Below are 24,139 nucleotides of genomic sequence, written 5' to 3'. Positions count from 1 at the left end.
TGTTCAAGAAGTAATAATACCCACTACCTGATGAATGTTACTGTGACCCCTCTATACATCACCCTAACAAGAAAAGAAAAGAAAAGAAAAGAAAAGAAAAGAAAAGAAAGAAATTAAAACACCACAAGTTATCTTCAGTCCTCACTTGCCCAGGCTGCTGTGTCCTGTGAGACTCACAGGTTCCAGGCTCTCAAGAAGGTTGAAAAGACATCAGTGTCTGCTCGACAGTTCCCCTTTACACAAGTTCCCTGAAAAGAATACTTCCTTCCCAAGACTCGGTTCCTCCCATTGCCTCGATTTCTGCAGTCAGTCACACCAGTAGCCTCCTCATGGTAATCACTGCTCAGTGATACTAAGTGACAGCCCATTAGGCTTTCAAGGACTGCAGCCATCCTGACTTCTGTCAGCTGCTCTACAAGAAGCAAGCTCTGCTAGACTATCCCCAAACCCTTGCTACTTGCTGCCATGGACCAGCCCACAGGGACAAAGTCCAGGAGGCCTTTCTCAGATGAATTCCTTGCTTTGTTGTCCTCAATCTGGCCTTTTCTAGACTCTTTAAATAATAGGAGGTGATTTTTTTCTTTCTCACTTTCCTTCTTTCATTATTTTTTTCCAGGGTCTGTTCCTCCTCTAGCATGGGGCGATTTTTCATAATGAGGCTTTAACTATATGACATAAGAACCTTAAATCTTCTCTATTTTAACAGGCCCTCACCCTAGGTCAGCCTTATTAACAAACTAAGAAAAATTGAAAACATGTTTAATGCTTCCACAGGTGTTAGTTGAGGGTCTTTTTCAAGGCAATGTGAGAAGAATGTTGATGATGGCAAAAAAAAAAATGAATAACGTGAGAATGTCAGTCTGCAAGGCCACGCTACTGAATGGATGGGATTGAAATATAACCAAATGAATTTCATAATTTTTCTATAGATTCACCCAGGCCTGAAAAGAGAGAGACCAAGTGCCCCATCCCTGGGTGCGATGGCACAGGGCATGTGACGGGACTCTACCCCCACCACCGCAGCCTTTCAGGGTGCCCTCATAAAGTACGGGTTCCCCTGGAAAGTAAGTACTACCTATCCCCTACAGACAGAGGTGACTTTTTACATGAACCACACTATCACAACATTAATTGCATTCTTGGAATTCCAATTTAAGAATAAGAATGGAAACAAAGTTTTCCCTCTGAACATTCCACCTAGTTGTGCATTAACACATAAAGCATAATCAGGTGCCAGTGGTTCACACCTGTCCTCATAGCTACTCAGGAAGCTGAGATCTGAGGATCACAGTTCCAAACTAACTGTGGCAGAAAAGTTTGTGAGACTGATCCCCAACTAACAACCATAAAATTGGAAGTTGAGCTGTGGCTCAAGTAGATCATTAGCTTTGAGCAAACATGCTTAGAGACAGTAGGCAGGCCCTGAGTTCAAGCCCAGGACTGGCACAAAAGAAAAAGAAATAGAGAGTGTGTGTATTAAGAGAAAATTTGAAGTACAGTAAGGCTGACGGGAGGAAATTATCACTGAAAAGATAGTTTATTTCTCATACTTCCTAGAGGAGGGATCTTGCCACACCCTAGTGGTCTCATGAAAAAATCCTCAAAGTCATTTAGGATCAGGTGCAGGAGGAGCTGTAAGTAAAAGCCCTGAGTGTGGCTTCTGTGTGGAGTACAGGTGAGGCAGGATGGAGCAGCTGGTTTAGGGAACTCTAGGCATAAAGGTTGTTTCTAGTTCCCAGGTTTCTGGCCCTGAGATGATTAGGGCAGGATTGACTAGAGTATAGCAACCAAATCAGGCAATCGAGGTATGGGCTCCAGAGTGGTTGGCTAGCATTTTAATAGAGTATTCAGGGGGCAAATTATGTGATTTGACAAACTCTGGGAGAGGCTGATTCCCCTACAAGGGCAGCAAAATCCCAGACACCAAAGCATCAGAGTAGATAATAAGATATTGCTATACTCTATGTGTCAGTATAGCTAGCCTAAGCCCAGTGTCAGTCATAGCTATAGTGTACTACAGAGAAGGCACCATGATACTCCTGGCTGCCCTCACTGTGAGAACACATGCTTCCTGGTGCTGTCTGAGTACATCCAATCACAGCTGAGGACACCAAGCAAAAGCAACCCACTCCCAAATCCTCGCTATAGCACTAGTGTGAGCTGGGCTAAGAGTAAAGGAAGGTTCTCCTACCTTCTAAGCTGCAAAGACTGATAGGCTTCAGCCATTTTGCACTTGTTTATTGAGACACTCTTGGGCCATTCAATCTGGCAGAGATTGGAGAATTACAGCAACACCTTTCTCAGTGTCAAGATTGACTAGAGACCCAGTGTCCTGAGCTTGGCCCTGCCCCACATATAGATGACACCCAGCTAAAATCTTGCCAGCAGCCGCTTGGCAGCGAAGGATGGAAAAACACACAAAATGAAGATAAATTACAGGAAAAAATTTTAAAAGACTTCATGTAGGACCTCAAATTGCAGGGAAAGGATTAAATGACCTATATACCAGTGTTCTGCATCCATCCACCCATGCATTGGTTTTGAGCCACAATCCTCAGATCTCAGCCTCCTGAGTAGCTAGGATTACAGGTGTGAGTCACGATTTTACTTGAATGTGGAACTGAGAAAGAGTATTCAATGTGTTCATGGGAAATTATTCTTTTCTTTAACATGATATTTTGTGCTTAGTTCTTGCCATGCATGAAAACGTGCTCAAGTGTCCCACCCCAGGATGCACAGGAAGGGGGCATGTGAACAGTAACCGCAACACGCACAGGAGGTAATTCTGACCATTTACTGAACATTTTACATTTAAAATGTGAGAAATGCTTTCTGCCATGGGCTATTCATTATGAAAGTCACTGTCTATATTCCTACTTCAAATATATAAGAAATAGTCTAAACCAGTTCACAGTTTTCACAGAAAATCACCCCATGATTTCCTGTCCTGTCTTAGAAATACTTGTATTAGCAGTCAGTTACAGTAATGAATCAATTATCTTTGAAGATGCTAGCATTCAATGTTCATATAGTCAGAGAAAGTAGGATTTGTTTTCTTCTGTTGTGGGATCTTACCTGTGCAGTTTGACATTGATTGAAGAGAGTTGCTTATGGATAATCTTGGATCTTCTTCAGTGGATATTAAAAATGAATTGAAAAGCTTTCACTATACAGTTGATTTGACTGAAAACCAAACAGGGGGAACTTGAGGTATGGACTCCAGTCTTGAATAAAAATGCCAAACAAGGCAGAAGACCCTGAGCTCAAGTCCCAGCACCAGCACCAAAATTAAAAAAAACAAAAAACAGCCAGATAAGATATAGACATCATTTTACTGAGAAGACAACTACAATAAAGCACATATATGTGCATTACCATACAGAGGTGCCATGTATATGTAGTAGCATTTTTTGGTGAGCATATTGATTTTATGTGTTTTATGTGTAGATTACATGATTACGAGGTATGATTTGGCTTAATAACCAAATTACCATAAAACTTTATACTCCACACTTTCAAGTTAAACTAAGTTATAAAATCTTGCTAAAAATTCTTAGGTAAAACCATGCTACCTTTTGTAAATTGAACACATTGTATTTAGAACAAACACATTTTACCTGACTATTAAGAATTTCAAAAATCCTTGTTATTTCTCTCTTACATAATATTTTGATTGCTTCAAGGAATGTTACCTTTCATCTTTGAGATGAGGCTGGGGAACAAGTATTGCTGTTATAGTCTGCAAAAACCTTTCCAGGGTGTAACTGAACTACTAATATTACTTAAGTAGGAGGCCTGTACTAGAGCAAATCACATAATCATTCAAATTCATATTCTCTGGTTTTTCTTTTTTGAAATAGTCTTTCTGGCTGTCCAATTGCTGCAGCTGAAAAACTGGCAATGTCCCAGGATAAAAGTCAGCTTGATTCTTCCCAAATTGGGCAGTGCCCTGACCCGGTGGCCCACAGGTATGACTCCCAGAAAAATCTCAATGCTTTGTCCTACTAGAATCCCATCAAACAGGGTCTCTACTCTCTTGGGTATCACTTTGAGATGGTCCTACATTCTACTGTTTTTCTTGGCCACTAGGCCTGTGTGGATAACCAGTTGGAAAGGCTAGTCCAGCGAATGATGCTATGAGTTCAATGAGCTATGAAACTCAAAAGTTCCACTTGTAGTTCATTCTTTGTAGAAGTAATATGATGCAGATGAACCTGAAAGGAATAAAATGTACAATAATATGTATTAATCAAACTTCAGAGGCACAAATCTAGCACATTCCAACTGGGTAAAGAAATACCACCCACCCATTTAGTGCCATGATGGACAGTAGTAGGCAGATATCTCCCATGATATGTAAGGTCCCAAGTTGTTTTTTAAATTATATTTTGGTCACTCCTGGGGCTTGAACTCAGGGCCTGAGGACTGCCCTTGGGCTTTCTCAAGGCTAGAGCTCTACCACTTGAGTCACAGCACCACTTCTAGCTTTTTTTTCTATGTATGTGGTACTGAGGAATTGAACCCGGGTCTGTGCACATGGTAGGCAAGCACTCTACCACTAGGCCAAACTTCTGGCCCTAATTATTTTTTTTATTGTTGGGGTAATATATAGAGGGGTTACAGTTACATTCACCAGGTCGTGGGTGTATTACTTCTCACTCATTGATACCCTTCTCATGTTTTTGTCCCTGTTTCCCGCCCCTGACCCCTCCCAATCATCTTGCTTTCCCCTTTCCTTTCCCCATTTCAAATAAACAAATAAGTGTATATACAATATCCCAAGTTGTTTAGTAGTTTGGAGGATCTTATGCCTAAATAATATATAATAATAATATTATATGTTGCTGTTTAATGTCATGGTATATGTTTATTCTACAAAAATCATATTTATAAGAAAAGTTATTTCAGGATTAAGAAAGATGTTTGGAGCCAGGGACAAGGCTCATGCCTGTAATATTAGCTACTCAGGAGACTGAGATTTGAGCATTGAGGTTCAAAGCCAGCCTGGGAAATAAAAAGTCCATGAGACTCTTATCTCCAATTAACCACTAGAAAATGGAAAGTGGGGCTGTGGCTCCAGAGGTAGGGTGATAGCCTTGAGCTGAAGAGCTTAGGGACAGCGCCAAGGCCCAGAGTTCAAGCCCCATGACCAACAACAACAACAACAAAAAAAAGATGATTGGATAACTTGTTAAAGAGTCACTGAAAAGCAAAACAACTTTAGACATGTCAGTACTTCCCTGATATGGCTTCCCTTATTCTCAATGAAGCTCATTAATTATTGGGTAACTATAAAGAAATCTTAAAATGGGAGAGTTTTTCCCTTAGTGGATTATTTGCAAATACAAACATAGTACCGTTAACACTGTTAAAAAAGTATCATTGTTTCAATTTACATACTTCTTTCTTTCATATATTTTTATGGTAATTAATAAAAGGGTTACATTATATTCAGCAGGTAGAAGGTGCATTACTTCACAAACATTGATACCCTTTCGCATGTCTTGGTTCCCATTTTCCTCCCCCATCCCTACCCCTTATCTTTTTTCCCCCCCTTCCCTATCCAGTTTCAAATAACCAAATAAGCATATATTCAGTATATCAGATAACAAGGTAAAATATTATAACAATATGAGATAACCACGAAACAGCAAAAGAGATGAGAGATAACAGTACATTAAGGACAACAATCACTCATTATATGGCTTTTGTTTCTATATACTTCTTACAAGATCAGTGTTGGTTTAGATTCGAATGTTTTTACAATCTTAGCACTATAAAATTTGAGGGGGGAGGAGGAAGGGCTGGCTATTATCTAAAAAGGTCTTACCTGTTCTGAAAGACTTCATTGGTATTTGGCATTTTGATGCGTATCTTCTGTTGGAAAATAAAAAGAAGAAACTTTTTTTGATAATTGTTGAATTCTAAAAGGTATACCTGTTTATATTCTTTCATCATTAGACCAGGGGAGGGAAAAATTCCCCTACCCTTGGACTAAAATGAGTGATTTACAAATATGATGCCCTGTTTGGTACAATGACAATAATTCTACAGAAATATTAAATTCACACTTAATTCACATTAGGATAACTTCATTGAAAAATATCACTGATGTTAGAATACAGTGATGTGAACCCAATTTAAATGGTTACAGTTTAATAGATTGACTTTTGAAATGCTAGTTAGAACTCTTATTCAGCAAAAATAGTCAGAGAGTGAGAAAAAAAGGCAGAAAAATCTAAGAAAGTCCTAATTCAGTAGTCAAGTACTTTGGTGCCTATATTACCTCTGTTAGGCATCAGATAGGATTGAGATTAGTCATGGATAATCTGATTAACTGTTCCAAAAATCAGAATGTACACATCTTGTTAGTGTCTTAACTAATATTGATAATTATATGGCACATTTTTTCTGCCATTATGCCAAACTCCCAGTACTAAGTACAGTAATTATAAAGAAATGTTCAATTTGTATCAAGTACAAACAAACATCAGATATTTCTTCTACCTGATCAATGCATGAGTTAAGGTTAGACTGCCTCTGCCTACCTTATTTTGGTGGTGAACACGGGCACAGTATACAGTAGTTCCACAACTGCAGAATCCCAGGCAGAGCCAAAGAAGCTCTTCAGTTCCTCTTCATATCTCCCAGCTCAGGCGCATTACAATTTGTGCTGTAATCACACCTTTAATATGTTACAGTAGCTAAGGGTATCTACTGGTATGGCATGTCTAACTACTGTAAATTTGGACACTAATAGATTTGTCAACAATTTTATTGCATTTTTAACTCTTTTCTGTCACTCTCCAGGACAAACTTGATGAAGCAAATTGAACTCAATTTCCGATCACAAGCCATCACTTCTCCCAGAGCTACTATGTCAAAAGAACAAGAGAAGTTTGGAAAAGTTCCATTTGATTATGCCAGCTTTGATGCCCAAGTTTTTGGTAAACGTCCTCTCATCCAAAGTGGACAAGGACGAAAAACACCACCATTTCCTGAATGTAAGCTAAAATTTTTTATTTTTATTTCTTCCTAAAATGCGTCTTGTGTATATTAGAAATAGGGACAGGGGGGTGGGAAGTTTGGCCTAGTGGTAGAGTGCTTGCCTAGTATGCACGAAGACCCGGGTTCGATTCCTCAGTACCACATACATAGAAAAAAAAACTGAAAATGTGCTGTAGCTCAAGTGGTAGTGCTCTAGCCTTAAGAAAAAAGTCCAAGGACAGTGCTCAGGCCCTGGGTTCAATCCCCACAACTGGCAAAAAAAATAAAATAAAATAAAATAAGAGAAATGGGGACAAAAATAGACTCAGATGCTTAATAAACTATTATAGTTCACAGAAGAGAACACATACTGTGCAATAAAATCAAATAAGCTGATCAAAGTTATTGATTTTTATACTGAAGCTACCCTACATATGATGAATAGTTAGGAGATTATTCTATACATGCAGTACCATTAGTGAATCTTAAGTACAGTAATTCTTTTTTTCTTTTTTTTCTTTTTTTCCCCCAATTCCGGATCTTGCACTCAGGGCCTGAGCACTGTCCTTGGGCTTTCTCAAGGCTAGAGCTCTACCACTTGAGCACCACTTCCACCTTTTCCTATGTATGTGGTACTGAGGAATCAAATCCTTGGTCTTCATGCATGCAGTCTCCCACTTGGCCAAACTCCCAGCCCAAGTACAGTAATTCGTATTTATTTAGGATTTGCATTTATCTAGGATTAATATATTGAAAACTGTTACTGTTATTGCATTACATTGCTTATTATTCATGTTGAAATGATGAAAAACTCAAAAATATAAAAATACTATGTAAAAATGTTTAAATTAGAAAATCTTCTCCAGGCTGTAGGTGGGGGGAAAAAAGGTGAAATTATCAGCAGAAATTCAATTCAGAATTAAATTCTACTTTTTTTTTTGCCAGTCCTGGGCTTGAGCTCAGGGCCTGAACACTGTCCTTGGACTTTCTCAAGGCAAGAGCTCTAGCACTGCACTTGAGCTTCAGCACCACTTCTGGCTTTTTTTTTCTATGTATGTGGTATCAAGGAATCAAACCCGGGTCTTCGTGCATACTAGGCAAGCACTCTACCACTAGGCCAAACTCCTGGCCCCTAAGATTCTACTTTTAAAAACTTTTAGCCATGGGGCTGGGAGTTTTGCCTAGTGGTAGAGTGCTTGCCTAGCACACATGAAGACCTGGGTTCGATTCCTAGGTATCACATACATAGAAAAAGGGGGAAGTGGTTATGTGGCTCAAGTGGAAGGGCTCTAGCCTTGAAAAGCTAGTGCTCAGGCCCTGAGTTCAGTCCCCAGGACTGGCAAAAAAATAAATAAATAAATAAACTTTTAGCCACATTTATAACAAATGTAAGAATTAACACAAAAGGAAGTGTTGCTGTGGTGACACTGGTAGAGCTCAGGGACAACACCCATGCTCAGCGTTCAAGTCCCATAACCACCACCACCAACAACAAAGCAATTAATACAGAAGCATTTAAAATGACTAATACTCTCCTTAGTTCTCACATATCCATAAAGAAGACTACAACTGAAAGTTGTAACATGTCATATTGTTTTTTTTCTTTAAGAATCCCAGTTCTCGGGTATTATAATGCAAAAACAAGCAGGAAGATGTCAGGGCAAACACAAGAAGTAAATCCTACGCTAGGGTGACTTGCCTTCCTTAAGAAACAAGCTACAATTAGGCACTTGGAGTCCTCCAAGGACCAGGAAGTGTTTGCACTCTCAAAAACTAGTGACCTCCCTTACACCTTGCACTAGCTAGACATGAAGGATGTAGTTGAAGTACTGTTTGCCTCCATTGTGTCAGTTGATCTGCATGTACAGAGAGCTTGAAGATTGTAGAAACTCAGCACTAATCCTGGGCGGTAGCTCAGGCTTAGACATGTAAGGCCCTGAGTTCCACCTGATACCAAAAATATCCAACCAGACTTGAAAAGAGGTTACCCATCTGTGATAAGTAAGTTACACTGCAAAAGATAGTCAACCCTGTTTGTGTCCCCAAATAGCTCTCAACCAAATAACTACTGATAACATGTTGGATTCGGGAAAGAAACACGTAAAGTTTTTTTAATCAATCTAACTTTGTATAGATGCATACTTTTTATTATATGTAGTCATCATATACATACATTCATATATGTTTAATTCATATATGTGAAATTAGTAAGATTAAAGATATTCTTATGGTTAGATACTGATTGTGAAACTGCAAAACATTCAATGTTTTATTATTGAGATTGTAGAAATAATATTTGATAATACTTTAAATTTGTTTTATGAAAAATAATCAAGTAATTAAAATAGGTAATACTTAATACAAAACAAATATCTAAGCACTAAATTTTGAACATTTCTCCCCATGTCCTTGAGTGATGTTTACTAACATTCCACTGAGGAGATGTTTACTAGCATTTACTGTGGACCTCTATCCTTCAGTGAAGCAAATGTAAAATGAAATGGGAAGTGGAAAGTCAGCCTTTCAGTTGAGTACATTTCCTTCCTATCCAGTGCTTATCTTTCTCTCCTTGGCATGCAAAAAGCAGCTCATTAGACTCCTCCATCTATTTAATTCTATCTATTTGGATGAAAAACAACTTCTACTGGTTTAAGTATGGAACTAATCTATATATCAGATAATAAAATACAATTTTCTATCTTCACAACAACTGCTGTTGTGGAAATAACTGTTGTGTAATTTCTGTTCTGGTATTCAAACTACAGTTTGCCCTACACATACATGCCTTAAATTCTCTATAGTCCCTGGTGGGTTTTGACCATGTCTTTTTTAATCTACAGTTTTTACCGTAACATTGCCAGTGCACCTGTCCCTGTAACATTTGTTCTGGAGATTTTGTCATAAGAAGGGTAAATGCAAAAAACAACAACAAAAATCAATATTAAGAGAATAGGCATTATTTCTCAGCAATCAAAGCATTTGATCTGTGAGTCTCTGCAAAAACCCATCTGAATAACCTTCGTTAAACATAGCAATGATAATGGCTGGAGCTTTAATTTATTCTTCACATATTTTAATGTAAGAAGTTATATCTTTAAAAAAGAAATCTACTTAATGACTAAAACCATGTACATAAAATTGCTAATCAAATCTCTCTTCAACAGCAAAGCATTTTTCAAATCCAGTGAAATTTTCTAATCGACTGCCTAGTGCAGGCGCCCACACACAGAGCCCAAGCCGTGCCAGCTCTTATAGCTACGGTCAATGCAGTGAAGACACCCACATAGCAGCAGCTGCTGCCATCCTGAACCTTTCCACCCGCTGCAGGGAAGCCGCAGACATCCTCTCCAACAAACCACAGAGCCTGCATGCCAAGGTAGGCCTGTCCAAGAGCCCAGAGGGTGGGCCAGTGACTGAACCACAGAATAAACTGCCTTTCATGTTCCTAACCACATTCACCACCACTCAGCTCCACCACCCCCCCACACCCACACGCAAAGCCAGCCTGTCCCTATCTCAGGAAGAGGAAACCAGACAAGGACGAGCTTAGTGGGTTCATAGAAAGCAGCATGCATAGTCGTGGTCTTTGGTGGTCCTTGAAGTACTGAACTAAAGTTTAGGGTAAAACTATACAAACTGGTTGAGGTGCATTAACAGGTTTCTAAGATATTTCTAATTATGGAGAAACTGGTAAACAGAAAAGGTAGAATTGCTGTTCAAATGCATTACTGTGGAAATTTTCAGTATATAAAACTCAAAGATAAGCCAGGTGCTGGTCGTTCATACCTGTAATCCTAGCTACCCGGGAGGCTGATATCCGAGGGTCAAGGTTCAAAGCCAGCCTGGGCAGGAAAGTCTATGAGACTCTTATGTCCAGTTAACCACAGAAAATCAGAAGTGATGCTGTGTCTCAAAGTGGCAGAGTGCTAACCTTGAGTGATAAGGTGCAGGAACCATGCCCATGCCCTAAGTTCAAGCCCCATAACTGACAATAAATAAATAAGATGATAAGAAATACTGATTAGCCAGGACTGGTGATTCATGCCTGTAATCTTACTCAGGATGCTGAAATCTAAAGATCACTGCTCAAAGCTAGCACCCAAGCCCTGAGTTCAAGCCCCAGTACAACACACACACACACACACACACACACACACACACACACACACACACACGAGAGGAAAAGGAGGGCAGAGGCAAGGAGGGAGGGAAGGAAAGAAGGAGGAAAGGAAATGAAAAGAAAGGGAAGGGAGAAGGATTAAATGGTGCTGGTAAAAATCTACAAAACCGACTCAAGAATGTGTGTTACTGCTTATGCTGTTGTGATATGCCCTAATAATCTAGTATGATACGTTCTTGGAGGACATACAGTGAAATGGATACAACAGATCAACACATGGTTCAGGGGGTCAGAGGATGATGATCAGTATTTCAGTAGCCTCTCCTTTCCAACTGTGAAAAGTGCACATCAACATGATTGTAACTTAATGAATACATACATACATCCCAAGGTCTTACCTTTCATCAGTGAGAGATTTAAGTTTGTCTTGCTGGAGATCCAGTGGTCCACACTGGACCTAGACCTTGAATGAGTTCAGTCATTTCTTCCAGCAGCAGCCTGCACTATGCACTTAAATCAAAGCCTTCACTTAAACCATTTTCCTTCTTTGATGGTTGTAGGAGTGAAAATCAGGTGCCCAGACTCATTCAAGCCCAGATTTTACCTTTGCTTTAAGTACAGCCATTGCCTAAGTCAAACTGGAATCCTAAAATCTACAAATCAAAGCCCAGACATTTTCCCCTTTAAGAGCTGCTTGTTCCACTGTGGTCAGCTGCTCACCTGCTTCATGCCAGGCCTTCAGGAGAGCAAGTAACACCATGCCCACTGGGCATTAGGCAGAAGAATCAGAACTAGCTTCTGAGCCAAGTATACCCCAGGAAGAGTAGGTGGCCAAAAAACACTCAAAAAACAATTTTTCAACAAATGAGGTTCTTACACAAAGAAAAACACATCTCTAAAAATACTTATTTTTAAAAAATCATATAGCTATCTGACTCCAAATCAATGGCAGAATGATTGGCAGAATTTTAAAATGTACCTTTATTTTAAAATTTATATTTTAAACCTGAATGAATTTCTCATTTTTAAAGGAGTAATTCTAATAGGCATAAGGCTATAGAAACAGTAAAATATTTTTCTTTACTTTTGGTTTGGTCGGCTTTCCTGTGAGGAAAGATATACAAAGTTTGTAATTATTGGTGTGATTATTAGTGTAAGTATTAGTACTACAGTAACAGTTGAAGGAGGAATGGTTCCAACCTGCATTTGTAGCATAACCTTAAAATTCTCCATCGTTCATTTAATTGCCAATGCCAAGCAAAGTAACTAAGAAAGATGGCATGAGTAGAAGAGATAGACACAAGAGTTCAAAACCATTTTCCTGTGAAAATCATCTCCTTAGACTTAGTAGCGGTTAAGCACTTTTTCTTTCATGGTAGGTTGTTAGTGTACCTATTTCTGGTAGTCCAAATCTGCAGACTTTGAGTTTCTCACTTAGTAATACACATCTTAGCCAGGCGCTGTTGGCTCGTGCTTGTAATTCTTGCTACTCAAGAGGCTGAAATCTGAGCATCACAATTCAGAGCCAGCCTGGGCATGAAAGTCTGTGAGACTCTTATCTCCAGTTAACAGCTAGAAAACCAGAAGTGGTGCTGTGGCTCAAGTGCTCAGGTCCAGGGTTCAAGCCCCACAACCAACAGAAAGCAGAAAGAGAGAGAGAGAGAGAGAGAGAGAGAGAGAGAGAGAGAGAGAGAGAGAGAGAGAGAGAGAGAGAGAGAGAGAGAGAGAGAGAGAGAGAGGAGGGAAGGAAGGAAAGAAGGAAGGAAGGAAGGAAGGAAGGAAGGAAGGAAGGAGCATCTTTTCCTTATTCTATGATTCTGTGGCTAAGCATTAGGTGCATTAGACATCTTCAGAGATGCCTTTTGAATATACCCAGTTAAAAAGTTTGAGTGCTGAACTACCTTGATCACAGACTAGATTTAGCAGCAGAGCCTGTTTCAAGGAGCTCGTAAACCCGCAATTCTATCTACTCAAGAGACTCAGATAGGGAAGAACTGGTCAAAGCCAGTCCAAGCAACAAGTTCAGGAGACTCCCTCTCAGCCAATAAAAAAGCTGGGCATGGTGACATATACCTGTCATCCCAGCTAGTTGTAAGAAACATAAATATGGGGATCACAGTCCACACCCACATAAACAGAAGATATAACTATTTCATTGACTAAAAGCACAAAGACTCAAGTGGTGGAGCACTTGCTTAGTAAGCAACACATCCCAGAGTTCAGTCCCCAATATCACCACCAACAGCACTGAAAGATTCTCAAGGATAAGCAGGATAAAGGACAGTGTGCCTCTTGGAGCTACACTTTTTTGCATTGTTTGAGGTAGTGGGCTGAATTTGGAGGGGTCAGGTTGGTATTGGTGATGGCAAGGGTGACTTTCTAATAAGTTTTGTCAGACCTAGGGAGATGGCTGATTCCCCGCTTCTCTTAGTTCTATTGTGTCTTTATTCAAGGAGCGTCTCCTCAGTTGCCTAAAGCACCCACTGGAGAATGAACCTAAAATATTGTTGTCCATGGCAGACCATTTTAAAAAACCATCCAATGGCACTTAGTCTTGGAATGTCTTCACAATTATTTGGAGTTCATAGGGACATTTTTGTGCTATATGTATGCACACTGATGACCCCAAGGTTAGTGGAATATCTAAATTACTGATTTTCCAAATCACTGCTTTTAGGGACATTCAGGGAACAAAGATTGTTTTCAATAGGGGGGAAGTCTGATTTCCTACACAATTTTTTTGCCAGTCCTGGGCTTTAGCTCAGGGCCTGAGCACTGTCCTTGGACTTTCTCAAGGCTAGAGCTCTACCACTTGAGCTACAGCACCACTTCCACCTTTTTTCTATGTATGTGGTACCAAGGAATTGAACCCATCCCGATCTTTGTGCATGCTAGGCAAGCACTCTACCACTAGGCCAAACTCTCAGCCCCATGATTTCCTACACATTTTAAAAAGCTCTCTCTCTCTTCTCTCTCTTTTTCTCTCTCCCTCCCTCTCTGTCCCATCTCTCCCTCTTCTCTCTTCCCCTCTTCTCTCTTCCTCTCTGTTTCTTTCTGTCACCCCTCCCTCTCTCGTACTGTGGCTTGAACTCATTAGCTCTTTTCCTCAAGGCTAGTACCCTACCAGTAGAGCCACAGCTCCAGTTCTGGCTTTCACTAGTTAATTGAAGGTAAGAGTCTTATGGACTTTCATGTTTGAACTAGTTTCCAACACGGTCCTCAGATCTCTTAGCCTTCCAGGTATTTAGGATTACAGGTATGAGCCACCATTCCTGAGATTGTCCATTCCTGACAAGCTCGCCCCCACCCCTCTCTCTCTCTTTGCCAGCCCCAGGCTTGCACTCAGGACCTGAGCACTGTCCTTGGATTTTCTCAAGGCTAGCGCTGCACCACTTGAGCCTCAGCACCACTTCCAGCTTTTTTCTATGTATGTGGTACTGAGGAATCGAACCTGAGTCTTTGTGCATGGTAGGCACGCATTCTACCACTAGGCCAAACTCCCGGCCCTGACAAGTTCCCTTTTGAATCCAGTGGTTCCCTCCATTCTAAGATGCATGTCATATTCTGTATTTCAATTTGAAATTAATCGGAGTTGTGAAACATAAAACAGGTCCCAGCTCCTTGTACCTCAAGCCACTGTAGCTCCTGACTAGAGCACAGCCTGTGATATAAACAGGCAGGGAATAAGCACCAGGGTTTTCTGAGTGATTTTCTCCAGTGTTCCTTAAGAGCTGTGGCAGTCCAACTCAAATCCTCCTGGTATTTCTTCTTTCCTCCTCCCGCCCCGAATCCACAGAGGTAGGAACATGCTTCACAGTCTATCTTTATCCTCATCCCTGCTGCTTGCCAAGCACACTGTTGTTTGTTTTGGTGTTTTCCCCACCTGTTTAGACAAAATGACATATGCACAGTGTGCCTTAAAAGAAAACAAAAAAATTGACACTTGCTTGCAATGTTTAAAGTTCAAAGTCTGTTTAGTGCTTGAACAAGGCCTAGAAACAACATGAAGGCCAGTGACATTACTGCTGCCTGCTATCAGGAATTGTCTGGTGGCCCCAAGATAGAGAGGACTCAAAAGAGTCTTTTCCAGCTACTAAAACATAAGGAAAGATTGTACCATCTATTGTAGCCAAGGCATCATGAGAATGTTGGGTCAAGGACCATGAAGAATTGAGTGTATATGTGTGCTAAAATTAGATTAGTAACTGTGCTCGATTCAATAGTGCCCACCTATAATCTCAGACCTCAAGAAGTTGAACAGGAGAATTTCAAGTTTGAGGCCAGTTTAGGCTGCATAACAAGACCTTGTCTGTAGACAGAGTGACAGTGCCCTAGCTGCACTTGACTATAGCCACTGACTATTATGTATGGAATACCTCCTATAGGCCAGTCATTGCTCATTACCACTTTGCCCACATGAATCCTTTCAGTCCTCCTGTGAAGTCTGTAAAGTTGGTATTTCCTCCTTCTTAGAAGTAGGAGCAGTTTTACAGAGATAGTAAATGACATTTTCTGGCTGGCACAGCTCTAATTGTGGGAATTGAGGCTTGAATTCACACATTCCTAGCTTCTTAAGGACATGTGGAACATAGACCATCACCCTTCTAGTTGCTTCATTTAAGTCTCAAAGATCCAGGGGAAGGGGTCTGAAATTTCATTTAAATGTTATACTTTACAATAGTCATCTCTTCTCTGTACTTATCATTCTGATTTATTAACTACATTAAACAAATTTATCCTCTTAACACCTAAGTACTGTTGAGTAAGAATAAAATATTTCTATTTCATTTGTTTATTAATGATCTGCACTTGGAAATATATTTAAGTAAGCTTTCAGAACAGAAAAGATAGTTCCCAAGCACAAACCCTCAAGGCAGAATAAAGGAATAGAGCTGTGAGATGAAGCACAGGCAAAGTGCAGCAAAAACCCTGACACCTGGTTTGCACTGCCTATCAGCCATGTCAAGAAGAAAGGCTGACATATAATGAATGATTGTTGTCCTTAATGTACTATGTTGTCTCTCATCTCCTTTGCTGTCCCTTGGTTATCTCATATTGGTATAGTATCTCACTTTGTTATCTGATATATTGAATTTATTTGTATTTGGATATTTGAAATTTGATAGGGAAGGGGGGAAAAACCAAGACGGGTGGGGGGTGTGGGGGGGGAGGGAAACGGGTACCAAGACATGTGAAAGGGTATCAATGTATGTGAATTAATGCACCTTCTATCTGGCAAATATCATGTAACCCTTTTACTAATTACAATAAAAAAAATAAAATATATAAAAAAAAAAGAAGAAAGGCTGACAGGTTACCATCTGGGACTAGTAGGAAACAGGAATATCCTTCTAATAATGTAAACACTAGCCACTTCATAATCATACATAATTATAATTATACAATGCTAAGCATTTTTACAATTATATACTTAGGATAATACAGTTTAACATATACATATATGTATATATTTGCCAGCCCTGGGGCCTGAACTCAGGGACTGGACAATGTTCTTGGGCTTTCTCAAGGCTAAGGCTCTACCACTTGAGCCACAGCACCGCTTCTGGCTTTTTCTGTGTATGTGGTACTGAGGAATTGTACCCAGGGCTTCATGCATGTTAGGCAAACACTCTTATCACTAGGCTATGCTCCAGGACAACAAATTCTATTTTATATTCTGAATTTGTTTTTATCTCATCACCATCTTTAAATGTATAATTTTTAATTTGTTAAACAAGCTAAGATTGCCATTTGCCTGTAAAATATTGGAAGGGAACCGCTTAAACCTATTCTCCATGTACAAAATTATATGTACTTTCCCTTTTGGTCTTCCAAAAACAATTCTACCTCTTTCTGTGGTTATGAGCACAGCAAGAATGCCAAGATGTTTCCTGTCTTCAGTTCTGTAAGGATTTTCCATCATACCTAATTCTCAGTCCTCATAACTGCCACTTTACAGATCAGTGATATTCTATCCAATACATGTACCATCTCATTGTAAGTCATTTCTCTGGTTTTGGACACCTAATTTTATAGTACAGATAAAGGTTGTAATCAATACTAATGTCAACTTTCAATTTAACATTCATTTCTACTAATTAAATTATGTAAGCAAATATATGCACAAAATAAATTTCTTGAAGGCAGAAACAATCTGTTTGATGTGTATGTTTGTGATTGTGTGTGTGTGTGTGTGTGTGTGTGTGTGTGTGTGCGCACACGTGCGCGTGCATTTATATGTGGGCTTGAACTGAGCCCTTCTACTCACTTCTTGCTCATGGCTGACTTTTACCACTTGATCGATGCTTCCAAACAAAGGAACGATCCATTTTTCAATTTCACTTTTCTAAAAATACAGTATCACAAACATAGTAAGTACTTTCTCAGTAATGTACAGAACACAGCATGCTAGCTGCTTTCAATAACTGGAAAGCTGCTCAAGTAGATGGGTTGTAAGAAACACACAAAGTGGGAAAGCAAACAAGAGTGTTAACCCTACCTATGCCCAAGAAAACTTAAACTTTAAATGTAAATAATTGAAATAAGAATCCCAATATACTGAGAAGTCAGTGTATGAATGGAGATTGGAAAGGGACTGGGACAAGTCAGCTGTGTGCTGAGCAGGTGCCTCCAAAGGCCTTCTTGTAGTTTTGTTGCCCTTTGCAGTTAGAGCCACAGACTCTAGATGCCTATTGCCACTGCTGTGAATAAACACCGATGCTATAAATGCATGGTCCCCATCTACAGCAGAAAAACCCTTCTCTGTTCCTGAGTATCATTGTTGAATGCATCTGTGCACTTACTTAAAGCCCATCTGTACCCTAGTTCTCCCCATGTACTGCACTCCCTCTCCACAAAGTCAGGTGCTCAGGGCAGCCGGCTGGGGCATAGGAAAGAAAAGTATCGTTTTCAAACATTGGGAGTAATTTGTTTTTCAATCAAGCCTTGGTTGCCCAAGATGTATAATCATAACTTAAAGAATTTCTCATTTTTTTAATTTACTATTTGGAATTTTCTGTAAAAACTAAAATATATACGAATACAGTCTTGGAAGAGTTAGTATCTTTCATAGAGCTCAAATCTGTGCTATTTATGGGTTTTGCTATAAAACTCTGTAGCCCAGTCACATGGCTTCTTTTTTCCTAAGCCATCTGTCATAGAGGTCTGGAATTTTATGTGACTATTGGTTGTGCAGACTTAACCCAAGTTTTTTTTAATGGAAAAAAATGTCAGCATCTACAATATTTAGCATTTTACTTTACGTTGGCCATTAAACTTGATTACTATAGCTCTGTTTCATTGCTATAGTTACATATCAGCTATAACGCCAAAAATTGCCTTGAAACATGACTGGCAGTACACATTGTGAGATCATGCAGGGAGACAGCCTGTGGCACCAATAGGGTTAATATTTGGATTTTTTTGTAACTAAGGTTTATTAATGCTGGTATAAAACGTATTTGATATTATACAGATGGCATAAGATGTTGTGGTTACTCTGTTATTATCCCGGATAAGCTGTACTGTCAAATTCAGGGCTTAAAACTATCACAGGAGATTAAACTATTTACTAAAAAGGGACAGAAAGATATGACCAAAGCATCTTAGTATAACATATTAGAAGTGTATTTACCTCTCACAAATGTAATGCAGCATATCTAGCTGGTTGACTGGAAGACTGAAAATAGAAACTGCACAGGTCAAACAAGCAAACAGAAGTGAGACCTTTATTTTTCAATCAGGCACAGGCAGCAAGTCCAAATAGTGCTGGCCAGAGCTCACAAATGACTTCTGGGCAGAGAGGCATGTTGAGGGGGAGTTAAGTTACAGCCCCTGGAAAGTAACTGGTTACCATAGGAGTGAGGGATCCTGCAGACATATTTTTAAGACATCTGCTTTGCCAGCCAAAAGGAAAAGAGAAAAGAGATTATCAAGAAGTGAATTGATGGATGATAGGAAAGATACCAGAATGGTGCTATTTGACCCATTTGGAAAAATGACAGGCATGTTCTTCCAGCTTTAGGGAGCCATAGCATGGCACTGTTCAGTTCAAGGCTCTGTACAAGCACCCCACAGTATCAGTCTTGAAGAAGATCCAGACCACACGAGCAGTTTATTAGGGCTAGGCCAAATACAGAATGAGATAGTGTTCCTTCAAAAATGATAAATATGTGAGGTCCATGTCTGTTATCCCAGTACCAGAACAAGGCAGAAAGATCACAGGTTTAAGGCCAACCTGGCTAGATAGCTAGAAATTACCAAGAGAGATGGTGGTACGTGTGTGTGTGTGTGTGTGTGTGTGTGTGTGTGTGTGTGTGTGTGTGTGTGTGTGTGTCTGTAAGGAATCATTTAAAAATACTGGCAAAGGGTATCTCAAGGAGGAACATTGTGAGTTAGCATTAATTTTAAATCATATACTAAAACTAAACATCTGAAAAATCAACACCTTTCTTCTGAAGTTCTTAATCTAAAAGGTTCATCCGATGGTGGTACGTGTGTGTGTGTGTGTGTGTGTGTGTGTGTGTGTGTGTGTGTGTGTGTGTGTGTCTGTAAGGAATCATTTAAAAATACTGGCAAAGGGTATCTCAAGGAGGAACATTGTGAGTTAGCATTAATTTTAAATCATATACTAAAACTAAACATCTGAAAAATCAACACCTTTCTTCTGAAGTTCTTAATCTAAAAGGTTCATCCGAAACACCCCACTGTCAGCTACTACCTTAGGCCCCAAAGTGAAATACGGTTTGTACTGTTTGCCTCTCTCTCCTCTGGCCTCCATAATTGAACAAAGCCTTTCCAGTTCACATAACCTAGGGTGAAATGTTGGTTTTATATTAATCTAATATTCCAATAAAAATGATCTTCCAGCTGGTTGTGTTCGCATATTTCTCATGTTAGATTAATATTGTGATTTGGGGGTTGGGAAATTCTATATGCCTTTTGAGAAACACAAATGTTAATACGTTAAACGATGACTTTGCAATGATAATTCTGTAAAGTATAAAAGAAGATTTAAAGCTAAACTTTTGAAATATATAAACTCTCTTAGTCAATACATTTAGTGTTTGGAACATCTTATTTGTAGTAAGCTTACTTTGTTTAAACCCAGAAGCACCGAGCTCACTAATGGGGTTGTTCTTAAAAGTGTACCTAAGAATTGAACATTACTCAGTGCAAATCACAAAGCTAGATTTAAAAGCAGATACACTGCCATAAAAGCTTACATTTAAAATGATCCTTTAAAAGCCCCACATGGCTAGGCTATAATTGCAAACTGCTTAAATGTTTTTCTGTTTCCTGTTGTATACCAGGGAGCCGAGATAGAAGTGGATGAAAATGGCACATTGGACTTAAGCATGAAAAAATCTCGAATTTTGGACAAGTCTGCACCTCTAACTTCCTCTAACACTACCATTCCAACACCTTCCTCTTCCCCATTCAAAACAAGCAGCCTTCTGGTCAATGCAGCATTCTATCAGGCCCTCTGCGACCAAGAGGGCTGGGATACGCCTATCAACTATAGCAAAACCCATGGGAAGACAGAAGAGGAAAAAGAGGTATTGTTTAACTGTGTCAATCAATAAGCTGAAGACAGAGCATGACTGCAGAGTGCTGGTAGTATTTCATTTCACAGTTCTGTTTCTACAGTACATGATCCCATACTTTGCCTTGGATTTTGATAAAGTGATGGTTTTATTTCATTGCAGATGAAATGTATAGGTGAATCCAACTTGCCTTGGCACTCTCCTAAAAGAATATGTAATAGTAACAAATTTGGTCCTCCATGATGATGGCATTTTTCTGTACTGTATAGGAAGTTACAGCAGACTGTAATGAGCAGGGCATTGATTAGCACTGAAATGCCAATTCACTGAGTCAGGAAGTTGAAGATGAAATCTAATCTGGGACGAGTAAGAAGCTTAGAATCCTATAAAATCTGATTTTTTAATTTTTTTATTGATTTTTCCATGGAGGAGCGTGTTGGCATCCCTAAATAGAGAGTTATTACTTTAAGAAATGGTCATGAATGTTGGATATCTAAGATGTTCTGATGGCAAAGTCATGAGACATATTTGTGCATTTGGTTTCCTTAGAGGGAATTGTGACTAGAAATAAGCCCATTCAGCCTTCATCACCATGGGCTGCAGCCACTAAGCTAAGCTTAGTGGTCAGCTTAGTCCTGTATTCCTCAGTGATTATTAGAAAACATGGGAGCAGAACTTCCATTGTTGATATGGAATTGCGGTTGTGACAATGATGATGATAGTGAGTTATCCTGTTTTATTCTTTGCCAGAAAAGCTCATAGGTTTGGCAGTTGATGGTTAAAGGGCCACTATTTTCTGCAGAAAAAAAAAGTCATTTTCAACTTTTTGAAGCTTACATACTTGAGGAAGAATTGAATTTAAGTTTTACTTTAAAATCTCAGTGTATTGACTTACTCTGTAGTGATCACAGGATTGGTTTGTTTCAATATTCTTCCTCCCTTTCTCCTTCTTCCTTCTTTCTTTCCATGCACCTTCTCTAGCATCTCTGGATCCATGAATTGTGATTAGAGGGCCCTGGAGACATAGTGGCAAACAGGCCAGGTGTCCACCATGCATATGTACCTCGGCACCATATGAGCTCACAGTCTGTCTGGGAGCCTGACCAAAAACTCTGATAAATAAAGTATAACATAGCCATGAATTTGGCCTAGTGGTAGAGTGCTTGCCTAACATGAATGAATACCTTGGTTCAATTCCTCAGTACCACATACACAGGAAAAAGCCAGAAGTGGTGTGTGGCTCAAGAGGTAGAGCTCTAGCCTTGAGAAAACTCAAGGACAGTGCTCAGGCCCTAAACCCAATCCCAGGACTGGAAAAAAGAAAAAGAAAGTATAACATGTAGCAAGGTATAGTGGTTCAAAACTACAATCCCAGAGTTGAGGTGGTTGAAGCAAGAGAGATGTGAGTTTAAGACCAACCTGAGCTACATAATGAGACTATCTAAACAAGAAAGGAAAAGAGAAAGAAAGGAGGGATGGAGGAAAGAGGGAGGGAGGGAAGGAAGGAAGAAAGGAAGGAAGGAAGAAAGGAAGGAAGGAATGAAGGAAGGAAGAAAGGAAGGAAGGAAGGGAAGGAAGTTGGGACAGTGAATTGGCAGACTCTGTGTGGGGTGGTCGCAGAAGGGAACTCGAAAGAAACCCCATCCCTTGGATCTGAGCCCACCTCTGTTTCACCACTGTCCATGCCCATGCCACCCAGTAGGAGGGTGAATGGACCACACAGCCACATTGTTTGGTTACATTGACTTTCATCACTTTATTCTGCTTAAAAAGTCACCTAAAGTATCTAGACAAGGCTAGTATGACAGGCTTAGTACCCCCTATCTGAAGTGCTTGGCTCCAAAAGTGCACCAGATTTGCAGTTACTCAGACTTTGGAATATTTACATAGATTTTACTGGTTAAGGATCCCTAAGCCAAAGATTTGAAATCCAAATGTTACTTTCTTTCCAAAAGGTATTTGAGTGTCACATTAGAATTTTAGGTTTTGAACTTTCAAATTAGGGTTAAACAACATTTAAGAAGAAACATGTTTGGTGGTGACAGATGTGAAACTGGCACCTGCCAACATAGGAAGTTAGTTTACCTGAAGTAAAGGCAGTGTTCCTCTCTCTGCCACAGTGCCTGTGCCTGGTTATACCTAATTTCCATCTCTGTTTATAAGGTAGAAATCTATTCTGTACAATTTGTCCAAGATGGACCAAACTAGAAGAGGACTGGTGGCTTGAGACACAATCACAAAAGGTTGTTGGTTCAATCCCACCTACACACAGTTGGCTTAAGAAAAGGGAAATGTTTTCTAACTCATGAGGTTGCTTAACCTCCAGACAGTGGATATTTAGCCAGGCCATGACATACAGCACTTGGTACCCTAAGGTGACATGAGATCTGGTATTGGTGTGAGTTGGGTAATGATAGTGTTTTACAGAATGACATAGCTATATCTCTTCCTAGGTCAAAATCCCAATGTGCCCTAATATCTCAAGGTCATGTGCTGAGTGGCCCTTAGACTTACCGTTCCCATCCATGTGACCTTTGTAAGTTGACTATAATCAATGCATTTACTAGAAATTGCCTTCAGTGTTCACACACAATATGAGAAGGAGGGATACAGGTCTGAGCAGTAGTGATAGCAAACACTTCATGAGGCACATTCTACTCATGTAGGGTATCTGATGTTGTTTCTTATCCACTGTACTTCTGTGCCCTTGACTACAATGTCAACATTGTACCCTTTCAATTTTTTTTTTTTGCCATCCTGGTGCTTGAACTCAGGGCCTAGAACTGTTCTTGGGATTTCTCAAGGCTAAGGCCACTTGAGCCACAGCACCACTTTCAGCCTTTTCTGTGTATGTAATACTGAGAAATCAAACCCAGGGCTTTGTGCATCCAAGCAGGCACCCTACCACTAGGCCACGCTCCTGGTCTACTCTATTTTAAAACTCCCTTCCATCCCCTCCTTGCCTATTCTTTACCAAAAACAGTCATAAAATAAGTCTCATAAGAACATTTTATTTTTACTTTCCTATTTTGTTTTTTCATCATTTAAAAAAATGAGGGTTTGTTTTGGCAATATTTTTTTCATCTATGGGATATTTTTTTTGTCATGGGACTTGAACTCTGGGCCTGGGCACTCGCTGTTCCTGAGATCTTTAGCTCAAGGCTACTGCCCTTCCCTTTAAGCCACAGTAACATTTCTGGTTTTCTAATGGTTAATTGGAGAAAAGAGTCTCACATACTTTAGTGCCCAGCCTGGCTCTGAACCATGATCCTCAGATCTCAGCCTCCTACTCTACCACTTGAGCCACTGTGCCACTTCTGGTTTTCTGGCAGTTAATTGGAGTCTCAGGGACTTTTGTGCCCAAGCTAGCTTTGAACCACAATCCTCAGATCTCAGCTTCCTAAGTAGCTAGGATTGCAGGTGTGAACCATTGGCACCTAGCTGCTGTGATTTCTAACCTGAGTAATCAGAAATACAGAATTTAGAA

The 24,139-nt window shown here is 39.8% G+C and overlaps 1 protein-coding gene and 1 long non-coding RNA gene across 2 annotated transcripts in view; one reads left to right on the top strand and one right to left on the bottom strand.

Moving 5' to 3' along the window:
• St18 (ST18 C2H2C-type zinc finger transcription factor) overlaps positions 1-24,139 on the top strand; it is a 147,742-nt gene that overhangs the window by 91,586 nt on the left and 32,017 nt on the right. The window contains exons 9-14 of the mRNA XM_090338812.1: positions 930-1,064; positions 2,689-2,779; positions 3,861-3,968; positions 6,811-7,004; positions 10,152-10,363; positions 20,419-20,664. Of these exons, the coding sequence (XP_090194938.1) occupies positions 930-1,064; positions 2,689-2,779; positions 3,861-3,968; positions 6,811-7,004; positions 10,152-10,363; positions 20,419-20,664 (986 nt within the window). The remainder of the gene's footprint in view (positions 1-929; positions 1,065-2,688; positions 2,780-3,860; positions 3,969-6,810; positions 7,005-10,151; positions 10,364-20,418; positions 20,665-24,139) is intronic.
• LOC150058710 (uncharacterized) lies at positions 5,834-11,816 on the bottom strand. Its single transcript, XR_016536651.1, has 3 exons — positions 11,506-11,816; positions 6,549-6,673; positions 5,834-5,877 (listed from the first exon to the last, which is right to left on the bottom strand). It is a non-coding gene; the product is annotated as an uncharacterized LOC150058710 (long non-coding RNA).

The sequence above is a fragment of the Megascapheus bottae genome, chromosome 9 (genome assembly GCF_031878675.1).
Source record: "Megascapheus bottae isolate mThoBot1 chromosome 9, mThoBot2.hap1, whole genome shotgun sequence".
Taxonomy (NCBI): Eukaryota; Metazoa; Chordata; class Mammalia; order Rodentia; family Geomyidae; genus Megascapheus; species Megascapheus bottae.
This window is presented reverse-complemented; position numbering and strand designations above follow the sequence as displayed.